The sequence below is a fragment of the Stegastes partitus genome, unplaced genomic scaffold (genome assembly GCF_000690725.1).
Source record: "Stegastes partitus isolate 25-593 unplaced genomic scaffold, Stegastes_partitus-1.0.2 Scaffold1004, whole genome shotgun sequence".
Lineage (NCBI taxonomy): Eukaryota > Metazoa > Chordata > Actinopteri > Pomacentridae > Stegastes > Stegastes partitus.
Genome location: NW_007578735.1, coordinates 1 through 24,119, shown reverse-complemented (window position 1 = coordinate 24,119; position 24,119 = coordinate 1). Strand labels below are relative to the sequence as shown.

At 39.7% G+C, this 24,119-nt stretch overlaps 1 protein-coding gene across 1 annotated transcript in view; it reads left to right on the top strand.

Annotated features, from left to right (window-relative positions):
- adcy2a (adenylate cyclase 2a) overlaps positions 1-18,350 on the top strand; it is a 68,798-nt gene extending 50,448 nt beyond the window's left edge. Inside the window, exons 17-25 of the mRNA XM_008294880.1 lie at positions 550-663; positions 767-951; positions 7,641-7,725; positions 10,575-10,733; positions 11,714-11,860; positions 12,225-12,335; positions 12,486-12,600; positions 15,517-15,641; positions 18,198-18,350. Of these exons, the coding sequence (XP_008293102.1) occupies positions 550-663; positions 767-951; positions 7,641-7,725; positions 10,575-10,733; positions 11,714-11,860; positions 12,225-12,335; positions 12,486-12,600; positions 15,517-15,641; positions 18,198-18,350 (1,194 nt within the window). The remainder of the gene's footprint in view (positions 1-549; positions 664-766; positions 952-7,640; positions 7,726-10,574; positions 10,734-11,713; positions 11,861-12,224; positions 12,336-12,485; positions 12,601-15,516; positions 15,642-18,197) is intronic.
- The last annotated feature ends 5,769 nt before the right edge of the window (positions 18,351-24,119 follow it).

Here is a 24,119-nt window from a genome sequence, read left to right as displayed (position 1 = left end):
CTCTATTAATGTTCAGATTTATCTGGTTGAGGTTTATTCCTGTAGAGAAAAAGAAAAAAAAATATACAAAGGCCCAGATAAAGGTGGAATAGTAGCCTGAGGCTTCAGAAGAAGCTGCGTGATAAAGCACGGTGTAAAGACCCTGGTTTAGACCTTCACACAAATCGATTCCAAAGATTATAATCGTGTTTTGCGACTGACGCGGGTCAGTCGCTCAGGGCGGATGAACCAAATTAGCTTGGCTTTGCTCAGTGGGGCAGCCAATCCTCATCTTATCCTGCAGGTTCACTTTAAAGGACATTATTGAATGGTTGTCACTATTGCCCTCTTATCTAACAAGATTCTATTTTCCTCCTGCAAGTCTAATGCAGACTAGTCCATCTTTTCACATGCTGATGTGCAAAGCAACAAAAAGCAAGCAGACAGAGAAAGTGTGTTTATTACTTCTGTTGTGTGAATTCTGTGATTTGTTTTGAGTGTATTAAAATTAATATATATTTTTAGAACTTCTCATTACACGAACCTTGAGTTTCTTTGTTTTTCTTCTAGTTCTTTTTGGAAGACAATGTGTTGCCTTTAGTTCCTGTTTACAATTCGTCCAATGAAACACTTTTGTACCCAAATGGGCAACTAATCACCTTCACCGGCAAATACTACCTTCCAGTAAGTGAAGACAAACATCATTATAAGTCTCCTTCTAAACTCATTATTGTCTTTGTTTTCTGGCTTTAAAATCAATCATTCATCTGTCTATTTTTCTGTCTAGTATTTAATTTACAGCTGCATCCTGGGCCTGATTTCTTGCTCAGTTTTCCTGAGGATAAACTACGAGCTGAAGATGATTATTATGTTAACAGCGGTGGTCGTCTACAATGTCATTATTCTACAAACACATGCCTCTCTGCTGGATGAATACAGCAGAATTCTGTACAAGACTGAAAGCTTAGACAGGTAAGTGCACAGTGACAAACAGGGACTGTTTAAGGGAGCATGGGGGACGAATAAAGAGAGTCCGTATTTATTAAATTTTGTATGGCTATGAAGAATAATACGAGGTCCGAGTGAACGAAGATTTAAAGAGACTCACACAGTGGCCAATTTCCTAACTGCTAGAGCTTCTACCACTTATTACAAAACCAGTCCTTGCTGTCCTGACTGCAAGGTGCACTCTAGTCCTTTCTCTCTAAATGCAAGAAGTTGATGTGGAGGTTTGTAATAAAGTAGGCTGCAAATGTAGTTTTACATCCAGTAAAACCTCTGTTGTCCTCTGCAACAATTTACTTCCTCCTATTGGATGAGACAGGTCATTGAAACTCTACTATGTTTTACTGTGATGCTTTGATTACTTAATTACAAGCGACATACTACATGGAAATTAGAGGTCTTGTCTATCTTGGAAGTGTAATACACAGATAGTCTGGAGCCTGCCTTGTTTTAACTAATTGCTAATTTGTGAGCATATCCACAGTGAACACAGTTACAGTATAGACTGCATCAATAATGGAAGGATAGAAACATAAGAATAATACTTTTCAAAACTGTCTGTATTCTCACTCTTTAACCACCCAGTACAGCAAAGATCAGACATGTTCAAAGTTATTTTTAAAAATGATAATACTACTAGGATAATGTGGACTAAATGTAAGCCATTAAATGATTACCTAGGATTACTTGGTGTGGGGGAATTTGTGTGAGCTCATAGCTAGCTCGTACAGTTAATACAAAAATGAGTTGACTTTGTCTGATTCTCTCGTTGCTTTACATCAATTTTCAGTCCTCTCATTTTTTGCCTGACATAGAAGGAGGTCAGTTTAAGGTTAGTTTTGGTCAAATACTAGAAAACAACAATGGGAGCAGAGTAAGTTGTCTGCAACCTCTTGAGTCCTAATAGATATATAGACCACTTAATTACTGCATTTGTTCAGACTCTCACCTATGATTTCAGTAGAATTAGTTTCTACATGTTCCTCACACTTTGCCATTTACCCACACTCTTCAAACTGGTCTCCCATCTTAATCAATTCACTTCATTTTATATTCCACATTCTCTCAGCCTTCTCTGTTGCCAACAGGTCAGGAAATTGCCTGCTTAATAAGGATGAATAGTTTAATGAGCTAATAGGGGATGAAACCAGCTATTTTGAGAAAGTGTAAAAGAGAAGCCGAGCCCATGGTCTTGTTACACATTATAAGCCATGTAGAGGCAAGTAAGGCCAAACAGTGACATATGCTTGGTAGGAAACAGTCGTCAGGGCCTTTGTAACCAGCATGGTTCATTGTTTCATAAGTTGATTTGCCGTGGACAGGTGAGCTGCATGCAAGCTGCTGTGGGAAAGTTTTAAGAAACAAGGTGTTGATATAAATCTGGAATTTTCGTCTTGTATAGATACAACTTACATTGATTATTACACACAACTCTTAAAAGAAGCGTTAGCCTTCGTTATTATCATAACTACTTATATTAGTTTAAAAAAAAAGACTGACCTGTGTCAGTATGTAACTCAAGCTCACAGCTATCAAAGAGCAGTACAGTGGATTACAGTGGTCAACTGTATGCCCTGTATCTGCTACTTACTGTAAAGAAAATTATTAATATTGGTATTTCATTAACTTACTTCATTTGACAGAAGACAATTTTGAATTATATGTATAAAAAAGTGCTGTAGTCAGATTAATTTATCAAATTAGGAAGCATACTTACAGGCAGTCCATTTTCTAAAGTATGCTTGCATATCTATTTTCTTCTGTGGCCACGGAAATGTCAGGGGCATTTTTATATAGATTTTTTTTTTCATCTTAAAGACTAGAAATAAGTGAGCCTTTATACTGAATCATGTAAAAACAAAATAAGATCCTTTCCAGTAACAGCCTCTTTAATCCATTTTGCATCCTCTTAGCAAGCAATCTAATCACCGCTATGTCCAGAACCACCACGGTTTTTGTGACAGTAGAATTTCATCATCACTGTGCAAACCTGGCATCCCTGTTGTCAGGATGAGACCTAATGAGATGCTGCATGCTGTTACTGCACTCACAACAAACGGCTCCAAAGCCAAAATGCCCTTTAAGCTAAATGTCTCATTTTTACATTTCTGTGTCGGCACATGTTGGTGTTTGTGTGTTTTGTGTGGCTGTGCCTATCTCGCAGGGTGATGGGATGCGACTAGTATAGTAGTTAGAGGGAAGATGCGTGCTTGTTTCCCGTCTGCATTCATTCTCTTGCCTGTTACTGCTCACTAGCCTTTGTTTGTTATCAGGTAACTGGGTGCCTTGTGGCTGCAGGCTAATTTTGTAAATGCATCAACTGAAAAGAAGGGGAGTGTTGGGCGGTACAACTTTGGCAGTCCTTCAACGGACTGGAGCTCCAGCAGCATTTGCAGCCATGATGGGAGACTGGTTGTACTGGGTTTTTCCCCTTGCTACTCGAAATTTCCCAAATCAAAGTGAAGATAGGGACTGTGCAGTCCTTGAGCCATGCTTAAAACCAGTCCACATGCATCTTCACTTTTAACTGCACTGTGCAATATCTAGCTTTACATTCAGTTGAGGTCTTGTGATGTTGGGTGTCTGGTGACAGGAGCAGGGAAGTATGAATGCATAGCTCCTACGAAGAGGCATATAAGTAGCAGTGTCACGGGTTGCATGGTCTCCAGCAGCTGAGGCTGAGTGGTAGTTGCTTTTGGAGGGCTCCGATGAGACTGGGACGCCCTATTTAGGGATTGCACTGTTTTCCCCAAACAGGGAAGAACTTGATAAAAGTTGCCTAAAATTTGCCTGCTCTGCCATCTCCTGGATACTTCAATTGCCCCCAGGAGACAAATAAAATTCATTTTTGTGTATTTATTTTTAATCGAATTAGATTGAATTGGATAAGTTACCTTAGCTATCTGAAATTCCATCATATGATCACAAAGAGAAAAGGATCTTTTACTGGCAACATAAAATGTCAGAATTCTCCTGGACAGCAATAGACTTACAGAATGACTGCTCCGATTACTGAGAAACAGGGGTGCTACAATGTCCACTTTGCTTCTCTTAGAGAGATGGATCTTCAAGGTGAAAGCTCTTGGTAAAAAGAGGGACCTTCTTCTTCTTAGGGAAATGCTACCACCCTGGTAACATCAGCATGGTGTATGACTGGCTGTCAAGAATAGCCTTCTACCCAGTATCACTCTCACACCCATTGGACAAAGTAAGAGACTGATGACCCTCTGTATCCCACTAGCTAAAGCATGCTATGCTACTAAGTGCATATGCACCGATACTGCTATCAGATAGCAGTGTCAAGGGGAGCTTCTACCAGCTACCACATGACACCATTCACTGTATCCCAGGGAATGACAGGGTTTGGGGTAAGAAGACACAGAGAAATATGGACTGGTTCAGTGGGTAGGCATGGTATTGGAGAGATCAGTGCTAATGGTTTGTGGCTACTAACACTTTGCAGAAAGTTACTATGAGAGGTGCAGAATGCTAAACAGACCACTGTCTAATCATAGCTAAACTCTATATTCACATCTCCCTCAGCATCTCAGGAAATCTAATAAAAAGTACAATCGTGGCCAAAAGCTTTGAGAATGACACAAATATTAATTTTCACAAAGTCTGCTGCTTCAGTTTTTATAATGGCAATTTGCATATGCTGCAGAATGTTATGAGGAGTGATCAGATCAACTGCAATTAATTTCAAAGTCCCTCTTTGCCTAGAAAATGAACTTAATGCCCCCCAAAAAACATTTCCACTGCATTTCAGCCCTGCCACAAAGGACCAGCTAACATTTCAGTGATTCTCCCGTTAACACAGGTGTGGGTGTTGATGAGGACAAGGCTGGAGATCAGTCTGTCATGATTGAGTTAGAATAACAGACTGGATGCTTTAAAAGGAGGATGGTGCTTGACATCATTGTTCCTCTTCTGTTAGCCATGGTTACCTGCAAGGAAACCCGTGCAGTCATCATTGCATTGCACAAAAAGGGTCTAACAGGAAAGGATATTGCAGCTAGTAAGATTGCACCTCAGTCAACCGTCTATCGGATTATCAAGAACTTCAAGGAGAGAGGTTCAGTTGTTGCAAACAAGGCTCCAGGGCACCCAAGAAAATCCAGCAAGGGCCAGGACCGTCTCCTAAAGTTGATTCAGCTGCAGGATCAGGCTACCACCAGTGCAGAGCTTGCTCAGGAATGACAGCAGGCAGGTGTGAGTGCATCTGCACGCACAGTGAGGTGAAGACTTTTGGAGGAAGGCCTGGTATCAAGAAGGGCAGCAAAGAAGTCGCTTCTGTCCAGAAAAAACATCAGGGACAGACTGATATTCTGCAAAAGGTACAGGGATTGGATTGCTGAGGACTGGAGTAAAGTCATTTTCTCTAATGAATCCCCTTTCCAATTGTTTGGGCATCTGGAAAAAAGCTTGTTCAGAGAAGACGAGGTGAGCGCTACCATCAGTCCTGTGTCATGTCAACAGTAAAGCATCCTGAGACCATTCATGTGTGGGGTTGCTTCTCAGTCAAGGGAGTGGGCTCACCCACAATTTTGCCTAAAAACACAGCCATGAATAAAGAATGGTACCAGAGCGTCCTCTGAGAGCAACTTCTCCCAACCATCCAAGAGCAGTTTGGTGATGAACAATGCCTTTTCCAGCATGATGGAGCCCCTTGCCATAAAGCAAAAGAAATAACTAAATGACCTGGGGAACAAAACATAAAGATTTTGGGTCCATGGCCAGGAAACTCCCCAGATCTTAATCTCATTGAGAACTTGTGGTCAATCCTCAAGAGGTTGGTAGACAAACAAAAACCCACAAATTCTGACAAACTCCAAGCATTGATTATGCAAGAATGGGCTGCCATCAGTCAGGATTTGATTCAGAATTTGACTGACAGCCAAAACTAAGACAGTTCTCGTATTTGCGGGTCATTTTCTAACCATGATTGTGCAGTTAAGTGGAACTCATAGTTGCTCTCAATTTATTTTCAGTGATCACAGGATTTCTACCTTGTGTGTCAGTATTCGATTGTGATTGTTCTCGAAAGAAAATGCAGTACTTGTCAACATAGAAAGGTGGTGCAATCATTTGACATTTATGTAATATTGCACAGATTTATACTCACTTCTGTTGGGTACTGTAATATGTACATGAGACAGCTTTGTAGTTTTTGCAGTACATTGGAATACAATTTATTTTTACCTTTTAAGGAGTGAGGAGGCCTAGTAGGTTGTCTAACAGTATCTAAGCGAGGCAGCACAACCGACCAAAATACCACCATACCAAAAATGATTCTGCTCTGCACTGCACCCTCTCCTTAAACTGAGGAACAAAGAGAGACCACAGAGATGATATCATGAACCGACAAATGCAGGAGCTGCTATAGAGATAGTGAATAATGGAATAAGGCTTTGAACATTTTGACAGCATCCATAGTGGTTTTACTGGAAAATGTGGAGACTTTCTGATTCATAGCCAGAGGCCTTCTTGCAAATATGAGGCTCTTGAAAATTCCTGGTGGCCACAGCATCTGTTACTAGTTCACTGTGAGTAGACAAACACTAAAATCAGTGTTACTGGATGACATTGAAATAGCATAATGTGATTTTAGTGAGTCCCTCCTGCAAAGTCAATAAATGTCACATGACTTTGGTCAGCTTTCATTGAAAATAGAAATTGCTAAGTGACAAACTGAAAAGCTTTGGTCATTTCTGCAGCTGAAAAACTCTGAACTATCACCTTTTTCATTGTCATGCTTTGCTCTGTTTATGTCCTTTCCATCTCTGATTTGTCTTCAAATCAACCCACGGTCTGTTTTCAAACGTCGCCATTTGTTCCATGTAGACAATTGATTAGAAGAACCAAGCGAGTGCCGAACTAGCATGTTGTTTTCACAGTCGTCTGCTGAGCTCTGCCCTAGATAAGAGTAAAAGTCCATTAATATGCAAAATATGCTTGCTTAAATTAGGATGCAAGATTCCTGCACGAGTCTTATCACACAACCAGACCTTAATTAGTGTTGGCCACACTTCGCTGCTGTACAGAAAAATCTGTTTCATTGTTGATTTTAATTACTTAATTGCAAGAATTTTAATCTTTTTGTCAACATTAGCTCTTGCACAGTATGTTTAGGGCTTTGAGTATGTGAAAGTGTGTGTTCGAGCATGCACAGCACAATACATAGACGCACAATGACTGTATTGTGGGTGGTTGCCTAATTCTTACCTCAGCGAACTCCTATTTGAGGGTTATGGTTGTGGCAACACTGGAGCTTTAAGTGTGTTTAGAGTGCTGAACCTTTGCAGATCATGAATACTTGCTTATTAGTTCTTGAAAGATGTTTCTAGTGAATGCACCATGGCAGGATAGCTCAGCCGCAGAGATAGTAAACAAGCTGTTGTCACAGCAAAGCAGAAGCGACAGTCTGCACTGAGTGACAGCTTGGAATGAAATGGTCTGCTAACCAATCATGTGACACATATCAGTAGTGATTGCAATCTGAATGTTCATTTAATGTTCTTACACTCATGTCTGTCTTTTACTTTTTCACCTCTTTTTTTTTTTTTACTTTTATCTTTTTAGTTTTGTCACCCTTTGTCTGTCTTTATCTTTTTCTTATCTTACACATTCTTTTCTTTTTTCTTCTGTCCTTCAAGGCCAGGAGTTCTCAAAAACCTGAAGACTATGGGCTCTATCTCCCTCTTTATCTTCTTCATCACTCTGCTTGTGCTTGCCAGACAGGTAAGTCTATGCCGTAATAGTTTGAATGACGTTATCGTCTGCCTTCTGTTACACGTTTCACCTCCACAGCTCTGAATGGAGAGTAGTTTTCAGCTTTGTTCATCACCATTGAATTTTCCTCACTATGTGTTTATTATGTGCTCTACCTTTTTGGTTCAAAGTTGTTTATTTTTTTTATGTTTTCTCCCATTTCCTCTTAATTTAGACTTGGCAATTATCCCATGTGATTTGGTGTTTACTGCTGCTAACGTCGTCTGTTGTTCTCTGGAGCATGTCGACATTATTGTAATAGCTAAATATCTATGTTTTACTTCTTGACTTCCATGATCTCTTTTACCCTTAATAAGCTTCAGCGCATGTACACATTCTGAATTACATGATGTGGGGCATAGCTGTGCTAGGAGTAGTGCCACGAGGATTTCACTGGGTCAGTGGACTCATGGGCTTTCTTCTGTGCTACATTGCTAGCTTTAGATGTAAAAGTAGACATAAATAGAACTTCTAACACTCTGGTTGTCCGTATATTCCTTTATTATCTTAGAGCCTAAAAGCAGTTCTTAGTTATTTTCTATATGAAAATCAAAGACTGAACTCAGTAGAGATTGTAAAGCTTTTTAGCAATGTGCCACACTGCAAAAGAGGCATCTTGAGATTACGGCGTCTCACCTCTCTGAAGTCACTCAGGTCTGGAGATTTGCCTCGGTAGGTCAGCAGCTACTCAGGCGTGCTTTGAGATTCACTAGTCAGGAGATACAGGGTGCAGAGCCTGGCCATATTTTTGGGTCATGCTACAATGCAGGCTACTTAACTTACTTCAAAAACTCCAGAATTGGAGCATTACCGTACTCTGGAGCTGCAGTACAGTCTTGGCATCAACATCATATGCATGTATTTAAAGAGCAATCAACCAAGTGTACGATTATGTACATTTTGCAGCAGGTAGCTCAGCACATGCATATCATAAACACAGTTGTTTTATTTGTACGATCCAGAAAAGACTTGAATTCACAGAACTCTGTCAATGACAGAAAACACGAGAAGAGTAATAACTCCTGTTTTATATCAGAATTTATGATAAAATCGGATGTAGCTGATGCCCTGGGCTCTGCTGTGTACCAATAGCATGGATGCTGCACACTGTTTTTCACTGTGGGAAGGGAAATGCTTCCAAAAAAGCATATTGACTGCATGAATGAATACAAGGCTGTAATCAGAAGTACCATCCTTTATAACATGCATCCTGTACCACCGCTAAACTACAGCCACCCATAATTTAGCTTGACATTTCAAGTGTAATGACATAGTCAGGGCATTTGTTTAGCATTACAGTACACTGAAAGCGCGTGCTCTTTCAATTAGTTAATGTGACATAAATACATAGATGTAAGCTGTCTTTTTTTGCACCAAGTGTAGACATGCATGTTAAGTAGACTGAGTTTGAGTGGATAATAAATGTATTTGGAGAAAACAAATTACTTGCGTTCCCAGCTCAATGAACATGCACCAGGTGCAACTATCTACGCACCAAGAAAAACAGATGTGATTTATTAATATCTGCTTAGTCTCACACGCTCCTCTGATGTGTGTTCATAGACAGTTCGTCTTTGCACCAACCCCCTCGTTTTGTCTCCGGCTGTAACAAGTAATTATCTTTCCAATATCCAATCATATCACTTACTGCGCTTGATAATTTTTCTGTCATCCTACAAACATGTTTCTCCTTGGTCGGTGCATCCTCTTTATCAAATCAGTTCACAGTGTACAGCTCTGGATAAGTAATAAATAGAGTTGTCATCATAGGACACCTGAGCTGTAAGCGCTTCACATGTGGAAGAAATGAATTGCCACGTTATTCTTTGTACCCATCATTCCCGTCAGAGAATGTCATTTCTCCTTTGTCCTGTAACATTTTACTGTACTTGTGTTTTTTACATTGTGTTCTTCAAAATGTCTGGTTAATGTTGTCCTGGTAAAGTGATCATATCATTTAAAGACCCTCTCAGGTGACAGTCAAGTCATTTAAAAAAAAAAAAAATTTTGACCTTGTTAGCGCGTCCACAGTGTTTTTTTTTTTTTTTTTCATACTAGACAACATATCATGAGTGAAATAAGCAGTCCACAGCATAGCTAAGCATTTTCACTTTGGCTCTGCAGTGTACTGATGACAGTGTCATAAACATGGCTCTAGACAGCCGGGGTTTTGTATGTAGCAAACATAAGGAACCAGTCCAATCAATTTGCGGAACGATTTTTAAATTTCTTATTTGGAGAAAAAGGTAATGGACCATTGTTCCAGTGCGTTATGGCAGCACTACGTCTATGTGTAGCATTGTGTTATAGTAATGTTGCAATTTGTCATGCATTGCATAAAATAGCTTACAGTGTTTGAGACCTAAGTGAGCTGGTGTGCTCAAGTTGCAGCAAGCAAGCAGGGAGGGATGGGTGTGCAGAGAGTCTGGGACTTCATAGATCTACATATTCTAGAGGAAGCAACAGATAAGAAGTATAGCTAAGCCATTTTAAGGCAAGAAGGGAGTAATAATTAAACTTAAAAATATGTTACTTGGATACACTGAATAAGATTTTTGGGGCTTGACGAGAAATAAAAAGCTTTATACAAAGCTATAAAAGTCACTGTGTTTCTTGTCTAATTTGAGTCATGCTGTGTGAGTTTTTTGTAAATAGTACATAATTGTAGCTCCTTGTTTTTGATGTTGCATTATCTTTTGTGTCCTTAGCCTTCATGGTGCTCATGTTTATGGCTCTTTCTGTTTTTCTCTGTGACTTGATGGAAGCAAGCTGTACAGACGTACCTTCAGTCTCTTCACCTCTGTGTCCTCTTGTAACAGAATGAATATTACTGTAGGTTAGACTTTCTCTGGAAGAACAAGTTCAAGAAGGAGTGCGAGGAGATTGAAACCATGGAGAACCTCAACCGGGTTTTGCTCGAGAATGTCCTGCCTGCACATGTTGCAGAACACTTCTTGGCACGCAACTGGAAGAATGAGGTTGGCATTGATAATGTTTTTTTTCTTTCATTATAGCATGTAATTTGTGTGTAAAATTATGCACGTTCTGTTTTGTAAAATGCCTGCAAAACTGATGAATTGTAGTTGCATAGAGGTCTTTCAGTACCTGTGGCTATGCCAAGATCTATTCCATTTATTCACTTTAATAATGCATAGCAAACGCAGCATACCTCAAACATGTATAATTCAGAAATGTATGCAAAAAAAAAAAGCAAAATCAGCAAATACACAATGTAAGAGTGGTAAAATGGTGAAAATATTTCATTATTTTTTTGGCAGTTTTCAACAAATCTGGTGCCAAAATTCAGGTTGTAATTTGCTGGAAATAAAGTTTTTTAAATGGAACTGACAGTGGTAGTTTTGAAGTGATTAATCACGACGATGAAACAGTGAGAGAGGTTGCTATCTTGCTTGTGTGACTCATTCATCTATTATGCATTCATCATTATCAATCCTGCTACATTACTATTCAGCGTGTCAGCTGTGAAAAGTAAAGTTTCACCGCTATGGAAGTTTAGCGTGGTATCGTGAGGATCTTGTGAGTTTAAATAGGGAAGCAGAAAATAGGGATGCTGCAGAAATTCTGAGTGACGAGTCAGCAAATGACTCTGTTACTGCACTTGAACAGAATCCAAAAACAAGTTTCTGGTCTAATGGGTTTTAGAGCAACTGTTATTTGGATGGTGGTTTGGATGATTTGCCTCCTTCCATGTCTCTGCCTGGTTTGTCACTCGTGTTATGTCGGCCTGTGCAGTCTGAATGTGGTTTTCGCTGAAGAGTAGCAGTCAAGTATTTATAAGTTTGACTAGATGCAGAAAACTCACATTTGATCCAGATCGAACATTTGTCCATCAGAAATATATTGTCTGTATTTCATCAGTGTTGAAAGTCTGTAGTTTCTCAATTTGACGTTGTCCAAACTAACATCTGTATTTTGTCTACTGCCTTTTGTCATGCAGGATCTTTATCACCAATCCTATGACCTGGTGTGTGTCATGTTTGCCTCGATCCCAGACTTTAAAGAGTTCTACACTGAATCTGACGTCAACAAAGAAGGATTAGAGTGCCTCAGGCTCCTCAATGAAATCATTGCTGACTTTGATGAGGTAAATAACCCTCAATTTTGTACCATCTTACATGTGCAACACAAATGTTAGACACAAACTGTGATACTTTTATAGTCGGTTGCACAGCTTTGATAGTAGCATGTGATTGGACACTGTGTGTCTTGTAAGCCACAAACTCTTGTAACGATAATGAAATGTTATGAGAATCTTTCCGTGGTAGACAGATGACAGGGGAAAATTTAAAAAAAAAACAAAAAAAAAACATGAATGCTCCTCACAGATAAATACATTTGGAAGTTTTTGCATCCTCTGAAAATGACAGCATGAGCTTTCAATTCTGCCATAAATTATGTATTATTTGTTTTAGCTGTTGTGTGGATTGTGTTCGTGTTTCTGTGTGTAGTTGCTTTCCAAACCTAAATTCAGCGGTGTGGAAAAGATCAAGACCATTGGCAGCACTTACATGGCTGCTACTGGGCTAAACGCATCGCCTGGGCCTGAATACACATCACAGGTACGCTCATTACACACAAGCACGCGTTTTTTTGTTAAGAGATTAAAGCACATCAGTTCATATTCTTCATACGTGTGTGTATCAGCTACAAAATTCTGTACGTTTTATTGGAAACTAATGTGTTACTTGTTGTGTTTGTTATTCTTCCAGGAGCATGACAGGCAGTACATGCACATAGGGACCATGGTAGAGTTTGCGTTTGCCTTGGTGGGAAAGTTGGATGTCATCAACAAACACTCCTTCAATGACTTCAAACTGAGAGTTGGTGAGTTACGCAGAAAAGTATGCATTAACAGAGGGGTGACAAATTTCCGTCTTAACATTTACCCCTATTTTTCCTACAAAAAAAAAAAGAAAGAAAGAAAAAAAAGACTAAAAGCTTGGAAGCATTTAGTTTTTTGGACTCTTACAGTCAAAATAGCATATAGTAATTCAACATGTGCCCCCACAGAAGACTGAAAAGGCAAGAAGGTACCATTTATTTTTGTAGTTATGGTACTGGTATGTGAAAATCATTTAAATGGTTTGAATTATGAGACTTTAAGCTTTCAAAAGATGCATAATTGAAGCAATGTCCCAAACAGTACAGTGGAAGAATTTTTACTCAGCCCACATTTGAGCTGGCGAGTGTTTAGCGGTTAAAGGGAAAACCTGAATAAATGTGTGGAGAAACATAACAAATGCAGATTCTTTCACACAGGTGTACTGCATGGTGCCATCAAGCAGTTAGCATCAAACCACCCTCTGTGGCACGTATTAGAATGCTGGACACTTCAGTTGATTCAGATGTTCTGTCAAGATGGCAAGAGGCCTTTTAAAGAGGGTTTGTTGAGCTTCAGTCACAAAAACCGAAAAATTAATTTGACACTAACTTTTATGAGAAGGTTCACCACATAATGATGCTGCCGCCACCGTGCTTCACTGTGAGGACGGTGTGTTTGTGATGATGTGCAGTGTTTGGTGTTGGCAAAACACAGCATATAGTCTGATGTCCATAAAGCTAGATTTTGGTCTCGTCAGACCTTCAGTTGTCTTCAGTCTCCCACATGCCTTCTGGTAAACTGTGGCGTAGCTTTAATATGACCTTTTTGTAACAGTGACTTTTAATCTCCAATTAAGCTTTGACAGGTGAAGAACGGGCAACAGTTGCTGTATGAACTGTCTCTCCGATCTCAGCTGCTAAAACTTGTAACTCCTTGTAGAGGAGTCATAGATGTCTTGGTGGCCCCTCTTACTGGTCTCGTTCTTGCGTGGTCACTTTTTAATGATACAGATTTACACCTTCTATTTCTTAATAATGGATTTAACTCTAAGTGATATTCAGTTACTTGGAAATGTTATTGTAGCCATCCTCAAACTCATGCTTTTTAATTATCTTTTATGGAACTGCATGGAGTGTTTTGGTGGTGTAGTTATAACCAGGAGTACTGATTCAGTCTTTACGATCACGTGAAACACATTGACTGCACTCAGATGATCTCTATTTCACTCACTGTGTTATTTCAAGCACCAATTGACTGCACCTGTGTTGAATTAGGTGAATCTCTTCACAAGGGGTGAACACTTATGCAATCAGTACTTTTGCATTTTATATCTTTCCGAATTAATTGACTTACTTTTTGTGAAATTTTCTCCCAAAGGCCTAATAATCTTGACCTTGTTTCATTGTTAAAATGCAATAATAAGAGAAAACTTCCAAGGGGTTGAGTACTGTATAGGCACCATACATAGAGAGGAATATTGTGGTAGGCTTACAGTCCCTCATTACAAAGATGGATGCTCATTTGAGAGTGGTACAAAAAAAAACAAAAAACCAGAAACTCTATTTTACAGAGATGTGGAAAAATGATGTGTTCAGATGAATCATCCTTTTGACAAGTGGACAAGTGCATGTGAGCATATTTGTTATTTTTGTATTCCACTGCAATCTCTATCTGGGATTGCACTGTAAATGTATCATTTTATCTATCTACCTTTGCTGATCATATGTGAGAATGGAAAATATGATGTGCTCTAAATATACCACTCAGCAGAGGGGAATTAACGTCGTCCTTGTCTGTCAGACATTAAAATGCAGCAGACAACAATATCCCTGCTGTTGGATGAGAGTTGCAGCCCTTTCCGCTTAGTTTCTGTTCAAATCACATCTTATTATTCTGTTTACAATCACATAACCAGAGTTTTTACAGATAGTGTGGGATTTATTTAGAAATAAATAGGTTAATATAAACTATGTCTTTCATTGTACAGACATAGACAAGTGGCCTTTATGCATCCACTTTCTTTTTTCTTTTTCTGGGGCTCCAATATACTATGAGGGAATTTATTACCATGGCATTAGCAGAGAAAAATGCACAGAAGTCTAAATAACAAGAGCATTACATTCATGTATGCAGAAAGACATGTAGGAAAGCCGGCATGCAGGTCTCAGCTCTCTGCGTGAAGTAAGAGTCAGAGTTCGATACCTTCAACCTGTCTGTGAAGATCTCAGCATGGGATGCTCCATTAACTCAGCAGCGTGCGTGTGTGTGACTGTACATCCCTGCTGTTTCCAGACGGGGCCTAAAATGCTCCATCAGAGAGGGATACAAGTCCCCCCCCACTGGGACTGGACAGAAGCAGTGGCTGTGTGCCTGTGTATGCTTTCCGTGCACTTGTGCAGATTGCAATTTCCAACAATCTGGAGATTGGCTCAGAAGCTCGAGCGAAGAGCAGCGCAGTGTCATCTCAGTGCCGTGAAAAGCTCCAGAGCCTGCTTAGCAGAGGTGCTGAGAGTGTTGGGGATTAAGAGTTCAGCTGCATTTAGCTTCCACTTCATCCCATGTTCTGATGAAATCTTGTGAAAAGCTCTGTTTATTTTAAAAGCAGCAGGTTTCCTGCTGAAGGTCTTTCTGAGCTGCACTCAATAATTAATCAGCAACATCAAAAACTGATTTTATCACATCTCTATCGAGTGTAACATCAGAAATAGTAAGAAAATATTTGTTTATATCATATGCTTGTTGTTTTCTGCTGTAGTTATGCCTTATTTAAAATTGTATTATAGGTTGTTACATATATATTTAACCATAGTTATGACAATTATAACTAAAATTTGTGAGCATAATAAGGGGATAAGGGCACTGCCTGAAGCAGTAACACATTCTGAAATGTTTACTAATGACTTGTTTTTCCTTGTCAGGTATTAACCATGGTCCAGTCATAGCTGGAGTCATTGGGGCCCAGAAACCACAGTATGATATCTGGGGAAACACAGTGAATGTAGCCAGCAGAATGGACAGCACTGGAGTCCTGGGCAAAATACAGGTAAATGAACGGTGATTTTAGGGGGTAGTTTATTTAGTTTTTTACTAAATCCCATGAAAAAATCTAAACCAACAATGAATGGATGCTACTAGCAGGTGTTGTGTGGAGAACACCAAGCGCATTAAACAGCTGACATGGTTCAACATATGCCTGTTGGAGCAACATTTGAAGGCCTTTTTAAACCAGGCACTTAGACCTGTCACAACAGGAAAAGCACAGGTGAAACAGGGCCTCGGTTCCTATAAATTACTCTGCACAAACATGACTCGTGTATTGCTAATCTGATTGAATATCTGAGTCATTGCTTTCTCTGCCGTCGCAAAATGTTTGCTGTGAAAACAGTCCATTACTCAGACATCCAAGAAAAGCAAAGTGTGTGTGCAGTTGTAAATATTTATGTCTTCAGAAGGAATGAATGGACTTTGAGTGGTGACAGGAGAAGAAAGTTGTTTTATTTTGTTTTTTGAGGAGATTTGTAGAAAGTAACACAAATGAAAAGTAACTCCAACACTGACTATTTTTGTTCCGAAACAAGCCGGGTGAATTCTCTGCATGTGTCAAACATCACATCACGTTTCTTTCCAAGCACCAGCACAGCTTCTTCGTAGGGAGATATTTTAAATGCCAGTGCAGATGTTTAGAAGACAGAACTCTTCTTTGCTCCGCATGGGCCTTTTATGGCAGTGAGGACATCTTATCATTTCAACATCGTATGACATCTTCAAATCTGATATTGGCATCCTGTCTGAGCGCTGATAAGGCGTAATGGTTTTTCACCTGCCCGGCATGTCGCTGTGGCAATCATTCGGTCTTCAGAGAGCTGTATTACACTTCACAGCCTGGACATATTTGATACAGCCATCTGCTGTGGATGCAGCACAACTGCAGTGCTCTCAATTGCATTCCAAGATTGCCTGTTGATATTTTAAGATATACAGACAGCAGGAGTAAGAAATTCTTAGCGTTGTTCCAAGGTAGCACAGATGTTTTCCACTCTGTTATTTTTACTCATATTTATTTCAGTGTTGTTTATAAATATGGGTTGTTGTTTTTTTTTTTACTTGTCATCATATGCTTCTCTGTCCTCTAGAAGCTGCAGTGCATCTTGGTTTACAGCTCTCAATTTGCACATTGAAGTTTATGCATAAGCTGTGATGACTCATGGCCTTTTTCTTCTTATAATCCTGAAAGGAAATGTGTTGTTTGCAGCTCTAGCTGACACACGTATTTTGCAGTCCTGTTTATAAAGGTTTGCTTTTTTGTTGTCTTTCTTTTTTAAAAAAAGGACATATATCTATAAAGTACTTTGAATTTGAAGAAAGAAATTGAACATTGTGCACAAGAGGTGAGAAACCAACAATGACTTATGAAGATAGTGTCTCTGCATGATCAGCCACAATATTAAAACCACTGACAGGTGACCTGTCAAGAGGTGGAATATATTAGGTAGAAAATGAACAGTCAGTTCTTGAAGCTGATGTGTTGGAAGCAGGGAAAATAGACACGCATTAGATTCTGAGCGTCTGTGACAAGGGCCAAATTGCAATGTCTAGTTGACTGGTTTGTGGAGTGTTCCCAGTACGCAGTGGTTAGTATCTACCAAAAGGTGCCCCAAGGAAAGACAACCAGTGGCCTCTTTCAACAGTAAAAGGCACCCTGCTACACTGCTAATATTATTCAGGAATGGCTTAAAGAACACGACAAAGGTGTTGGCTCAGCCTCCAGACTTCTCAGATCTCAGTCTATTCAAGGATCTATGGGATGTGGTGGAAACACAAATTCAATCCATGGAGGCCCTACCTCAGCTTACAGGATGAGATTACAGGAAATCTTGGGGGCTGATATGCCTGGGAATACACAATATTAGTCAAGAGGTTATAATGTGGCTTATCAGTGCATATGTCAATAAAAGATAAAACAAGGACTGTGGAATTCATCAAAATGTAAAGCAGTTATGCAGCATTGATAGAAATGTACGCTTTGCAGAGACTTTACAATGAAATCTATACAGTGTTATAAATCTTTGCTCTTCAGATGTTTTAAGAATAAAGCTTACATATTTATAGATAATGAGACCAACCCCAAAGAGATTGATTGAGAGAAGTCTGACAATACGGAAGAAGGCAGCTCCTAAAATATGTCTTGTGGTATATGAATGAATGTGTGAGAAAGACTTTTTGAAAAGCATCAGGCAAGTCACAACTCAAATGTACATATATCTAGTTGAACATCCGCTATACATTCACATCAAAAAGTAGTAGAGGTTTGTATTCTAAAAAGAGGAGATGAGTTGTGTGTTTTTAGCAAAGCTCATTTTCAAAAATGCATTTTGGATTGGAAAATATAAAATTTGAGATTTAGGTAAGATACTTGTCCAATTTAAATCCTGATTTCATCTGTAAAGCTACAACAAAGACGAGCAGAACAACATGGCAAGAAGTCTAGTGCTCAGGAGTTAGATTTTTTTCCTTCGGTGGGCTCAATATGCCTGCAGGGACTTAATACAGTCATGTAAGATAAGCAAAATGGACATTATCCATCTGGTTCTCCCTGCAGGTGACGGAAGAGACGAGTCGCATCCTTTTGACCCTCGGCTACATGTGCTCTTGCAGAGGCATCATCAATGTCAAGGGCAAAGGAGAGCTCAAGACCTTCTTTGTGCATACAGAGATGACTCGCTCACTGTCCCAAGGGAATGTAATGCCGTAAGACTGGTTCAGAATCTTCTGAATTTACACAGGCATAAAGAACAGACTTTCATTTCAGACGGAGGAGGTTTGATCTTCTCAATTTTGATGTAACAGAAATGATGTGTGAGGCATGAAAGAATCTGGGCTGCAAGGAGGAGAAAATCAAGAGTTTACTGTTGCATTGCAAATTAACTATGCCACAGCTGTAGTATACATTTTGTCACTTATGTAATTGTAAGTGTAGCATGTACAGCAAGTAGGCAGTAACCCCTGAAAATATACTGTAATTTGAATGTTAGAGCTGGAAAATTCACAGTGGCACAAGTCAGCCAGATGTAATGACGTACAAGTTCAGTCAGAGAGAAGAATCTCAAATGGTCCAAATCAGTATTCTGACTGCGCTTTGGGCAGCTACAGGCAGTCACCTTAACATGGAAGCACTGGTTTCATGCAGGTGCATCCAAACAAATTCACTTTAGGACACGGTACATTTTGGATTACGAATAATGTGCAGCAAGAAGTAGAAAAACAGACTGCATGGCAACAGTTTTCAGCAAAGCATCCAAAAGCTAATTTCAGCAGGTGTTATGAACAAGAGGAAGTTTACGTTCCTCCAACTCAACTAGAATAACACAGAAGGCCACAGATTTAAGATCTGATACGAAAATTCAAGCAGACGACGGTGCAATAGAGGAGAAAACGTGACCACTGTTGTAATGGTGAGACGTGTCTTTATTTAAATACACAGCCAACAGGTGTACATAACTCCATCGACCTTGTTAGAAGCACGAAGTCTTGGATGTATTTTACTGGTGGTCTAGGACTACAAAAGGAAAAACACTAAATAAAGAATCTATGAATATATTATGATATTCAGGCAGGACCAGGTTTTCCAAAACTGTCTTTGCACTTTTATTCTCTTTTCTATTGGTTATGGCAAAGATACAGATTGGTCAGGGTCTGCTGAAATCAGAAAATCAGGGGCCAGATGTGAAGACAATTCAAGTATGCCATTTTCTGATATTTATTAAAGAATATGTGGTGAAAATGTGCACACTTGAAACACTTTACACCAGAGTTTCTAGAGCTGCAGGGTAAATAAGGAGACGGAATGTAGGATGACACACCAAATCTTAGTCGAAACATTTGTGTTTAATCCAATTTGATTGAGGTATTTTTGACATCTGCACAGCAATCTGTACAAGCTAATTTAGTTTAATTCAGAATTGCTGTTTGAGTGATTTCCAAGTCAGTGATATTGTAACATTATCCTCAACTGTGGAATATGTTGTCAGCTTCAATGATTGCTATGAATTATTCTTTGATGACTGAGTGATCAGTGTACATGGGCTCAGCTCCACAACAATTAAGACGTATGAAAAAAAAAAAAAACAGCTATACATATGCATTTATAAATCTGACAAAAGAAAAAATGCAAATCCACATTTCTTTTTTAGTGAATATACACAGTTTTCTGCATCTGATCCCTGGTGTTTTTGGCTCACATCTAAAAGACATATTCGAGTAAAACAACTGGATACTAAGGTGATAGAAGTGTCAAGATTTTGTTTTGGGAAATCCAAACCTGATCAGTGTACAGGGTAGCTTTAGAGTGCATATGGTACTGTGGTTTTGTAAGAAAAGAAAATACTACCAAAAAAGTGTTTTGATGTTTTGATGATGCCATTGTTTTTTGTAAAAACTTAATTAAAATTTCTATGTATTTAAATTCTACAGAGTGTTATTAGTCACTTGCAGCATTCTTTAAAAAAGATCAACTCAGGGTGTGTTAACATGACAGGACTTTGTTGCATTTCTAATAAATGGCAGGACGACAAAAAAATACTGATATACTGTTTGAGGCGTGAGGGGAAAACTTTGGGAGTGGTCGCGGTGTGCATGCATAGAGCATGCAGGGGAGACTGCACGACACCAACAGCAGGACCTGTGTTACATGTTTTTGTGACCACTGATAGGTCCACATTCACCGTTTGTCAATCGACTGCAAACTGGAGCACAGAAGAAACATGAAATTCTGCATCAGCCTGCAGCACGGGATGAGCCAACCATGTGTATAGAGGTTGGTCTGCAGCTACCGTGGAGAGATGAAACAACAGTATTCACAGTGGAAGAGATCACGTTACGTTCTGCTGTAACGCCCTGATGTGTCTGAGGAAGAACAACCTCTACTGTGGTGTGATGGTATGTAGGTTCTTCAAAGTGCTGTTCGCCCAGTCACCACACAGTGATTACACACCAGTTTTTTGGCCACAACACCACAGCCATCGCTCTCAAACCACCCAACTCACTACATTTGGGTCCGTGTACCTTCGTCTTGTTCCCTAAAGTGGAATTCATTTTCATGGCTGGCTGTTTTGACAGAGTTTGGGAGATTCAGCGGCAATCAGAGATGGTGCTCAACATGTTCATACTGTGAGTCTTCTGAGGAGCGAAACAAGAATTATAGAGGAACTGAAAATGATATAGGCACAGTCTCAAAACCTTTTGATCACGCCTAGTATTAATACTTTCCTATGAACCTAAACGGAACAGTGTGGGGCTCGTAAATTATAGCAATCAAAGAGGCTGATACTATCAACATAATACAAACCCCACAACTGGACTCTATCATCTGGTTTGCCTCTAGATCTTGGTACGCATTTTGATTAGGCATTGCCCCCCTGCTGAGCAGATGGACGGATGTAATATGTCTGAAATGATCAGGGTCAGAGTTGAATCAGCCAGTGAAGCTGCACAATGAAATCTCAATTTTAAATTTAAAAGTACAAATGGATTGGACCAGGATGGGCACATTCAGGATGGTGATTAAATGACTAATGACCCAACTACTTTGATGTAAATTGAGAAATTCTGAAAAAAAAAAAAAAAACAACAACACAGGGTCTCTTCAATAATACCAAACATACAGAAATTACACAAGAGTCAGAGGACATTTACATGCGACCTTTAGCTGTCACAGTGCAGCTGTCTGTGCTTTGTCTGACCTCGAGCAAAACAAAGAACACTGAGATGTTTTCAGATGTGTAAAGTCAAGTTTAGACCTTGTGCTGACTGCACTGAACACATTACTTGACCTCAGTTCCTGTCATTCGCTGCACAGAAGTGTGTTATTCAGTCACTTGAAGTGTCTCTCTTCTTCACAGCACTGTCAACATTTTTTTAAATGAGACATAACATTCTTCTATTGTATGAAATTGCATGTTTCACTTGCTGTTTTCACTTTTTCTTTCTATGCAGAAGTTTAAAATACATATAACAATGGTAGCAGCTGTTTATCCTGCATATGTAAGAACACAGTGAACGTGACTGATGATGATGATTTTATGCGTCAGTGTTAACCTGAAGCAATCACTTGACATCACAGAGGAGTGCCACGCCCCGCAGGATCCAGTACTCTGGAGGAAGGGAAGTTTTCAGGTCTACTTCGGCGATGTAATTCACATCCGTTCTGACTGGCTTCTTGTAGATCGGACAGGAATAGAGACGGGAGTCCTTCAAGCCTGCGATAAGCAAAAAATATCAGCCCATACACTAAGCAGAATAAGAAACCAGCAATTTCACATTTTGGATGAAAACCGAGCAACAGCTGGCATAACTGTGTCTTAATTAAACATCCTTGTTAACTAGACTTTTGCAAAATCACTGAAATATTTACATGATGCCACTGGGATGCCCAGCTGTGTTCGACAAAACATCTGTTTTTATGAAGTCAAACTGCTCAAATCAGGGAAATAACACAGGTTAGGGGAACACCATCATTTCCTTGTACTCTCTTAGCACCAATTTATTGTACTTTGATTTTTAGGCAGTCATTTTGCAGGCTGGTTAGTTGTCACCCTTTAAGTGGTCCACATTAGCATAAACAACAAAAATGACTTTCTCAAGCAAACAAACAAACGCACCTCTTCATGGATGATATATACAGGGCTATCTTTCTGAACAAAGTGATAATTAAGTGGAGCAGTTTTCTCTCCTGTACCTCGTTTGTACCTACATGCGCTCACATCCTCACAGATGCTCTTGCAACTACAGCGCTTGTCTAGAGAAACATCCCTCACCAGTCTCCTTTGCACTCACACACAATCAAAGCCAGCAGGCAGCCTTCTTGTGGGAGAAGCTGGGAGGGGAAACGGTGTAAATAAACCACATTAAGCGTATCATTGGATCATTAATTCATTTCCCATGCTGTCTCGCTTGCAGGCGTCCATCCGAGCCTGTCTGTCTGCTGCCTGCCTGAATATGCTCTGGCCTCATCCAGAACAAACACACTGCCTCATACGGCTGGTAATCTATTCCCAGACAAAATAAATAGCACTTAGTCTGCTTGACATTTAAATGTTACATCCATCCAGGGAATGTGTGGGATGCAAATGTTGAGGAGGAGGAGGAGCAAAGAGACAGACTCTTAAGACTGAGATTAGAGATTGGAATCTTCCCTCCAACTCATGTTCTTAAAACTCACCATTGTTCTCTGCGTACATCCTGATCACGGGCATCATTTCGAACAGGACTTTGGGTTTGGAATCGATGAGTTTGCAGCTGCGGCGGTCCCAGCCGGCTCCCTCCAGGTGGAGGCCGTAGACATACACTCCCTCTGTGGGGGGCTGGCTGATGTCGTCCTTCATCCACTTGGTCACCTCGTTGCACAGCACCATGCGGTCCAGAGCCCAGCCCTTGTTGGCCCGAGTGATCTCCTACAATACAAGTACGCAGGTTAAAGCAGCATTGAGAGCACTATGACGCAGCAGCACTGATAAGTGACAGAGCCGAGGTTTGGCATCCGTTTCATCAATACAATACAAAATCAATTTTGATAAAAGGGCGGTAATAAAGGGACAACAAAAACAGGTAAGTGCACTCCATCTAAGGCATTGTTTTCCTGAGATGCTGTGACAACAGAAAGAAAATAAATCCAATATAAAGAAAGCGAGGAGCGAGAGCAGAAAACACAATAAATAAGTGAAATGTTAGCTCTATTTTTGAAAGAGACAAAAACAACTGACAAAACTTACTGGGCAAAATTGGACAGATAGGGATTAATAACAAATGACAAAGGCAGACACACAACGGATCCCATAAAAACAAGCCGGCAACACACAGAATCAAAGAGTTTGTGATGTCAGTGAGCTGATAAAAGAGGTGGTGCATCTCCTGAGAAGCCACTACACAAGCTCAACTGTAGGATATGACAGCTGTATTTGAGAACAGTAATCCAACAAATCCCTTCTCAGTAAAATACAGACATACGCATCCTCCATGTTTTGTCTCTCTCTCAGGAACTGAAATTTTTCTACAGAGTACAATAAACAACTATGAATCTGTCAGACGCCTAACATCAATGCTAAACGGTTCCCTCTTCCTATTACAACCTAAAAGGATTTGTTGGGCCTGAAAAAGTACTTCAGTCCTTAGGTCTCCATTTCAGTTCTTTTTCATTGTTATTGTATATGAGAACGAGATTTTGGATCACCACAAAATTCAGTTAAAATACACAGAAAAAAAATAAATAATAATAAAAATATATATATATAAACGCAACACTTTAGTTTTTGCTCCTGTTTTTCATGAGCTGAATTAAGATCTGAGAATTCTTCTATGTGCACAAAAGGCCTATTTCTCTCAAATGTTGTTCACAAATGTGTCTAAATCTGTGTTAGTGAGCACTTCTCAGGTGTGTCTTAGGCTGGCCACAATAAAAGGCCAGTCAGTATCTGGTGTGACCACCATTTGCCACACGCAGTGCAACACATCTCCTTCGCATAGAGTT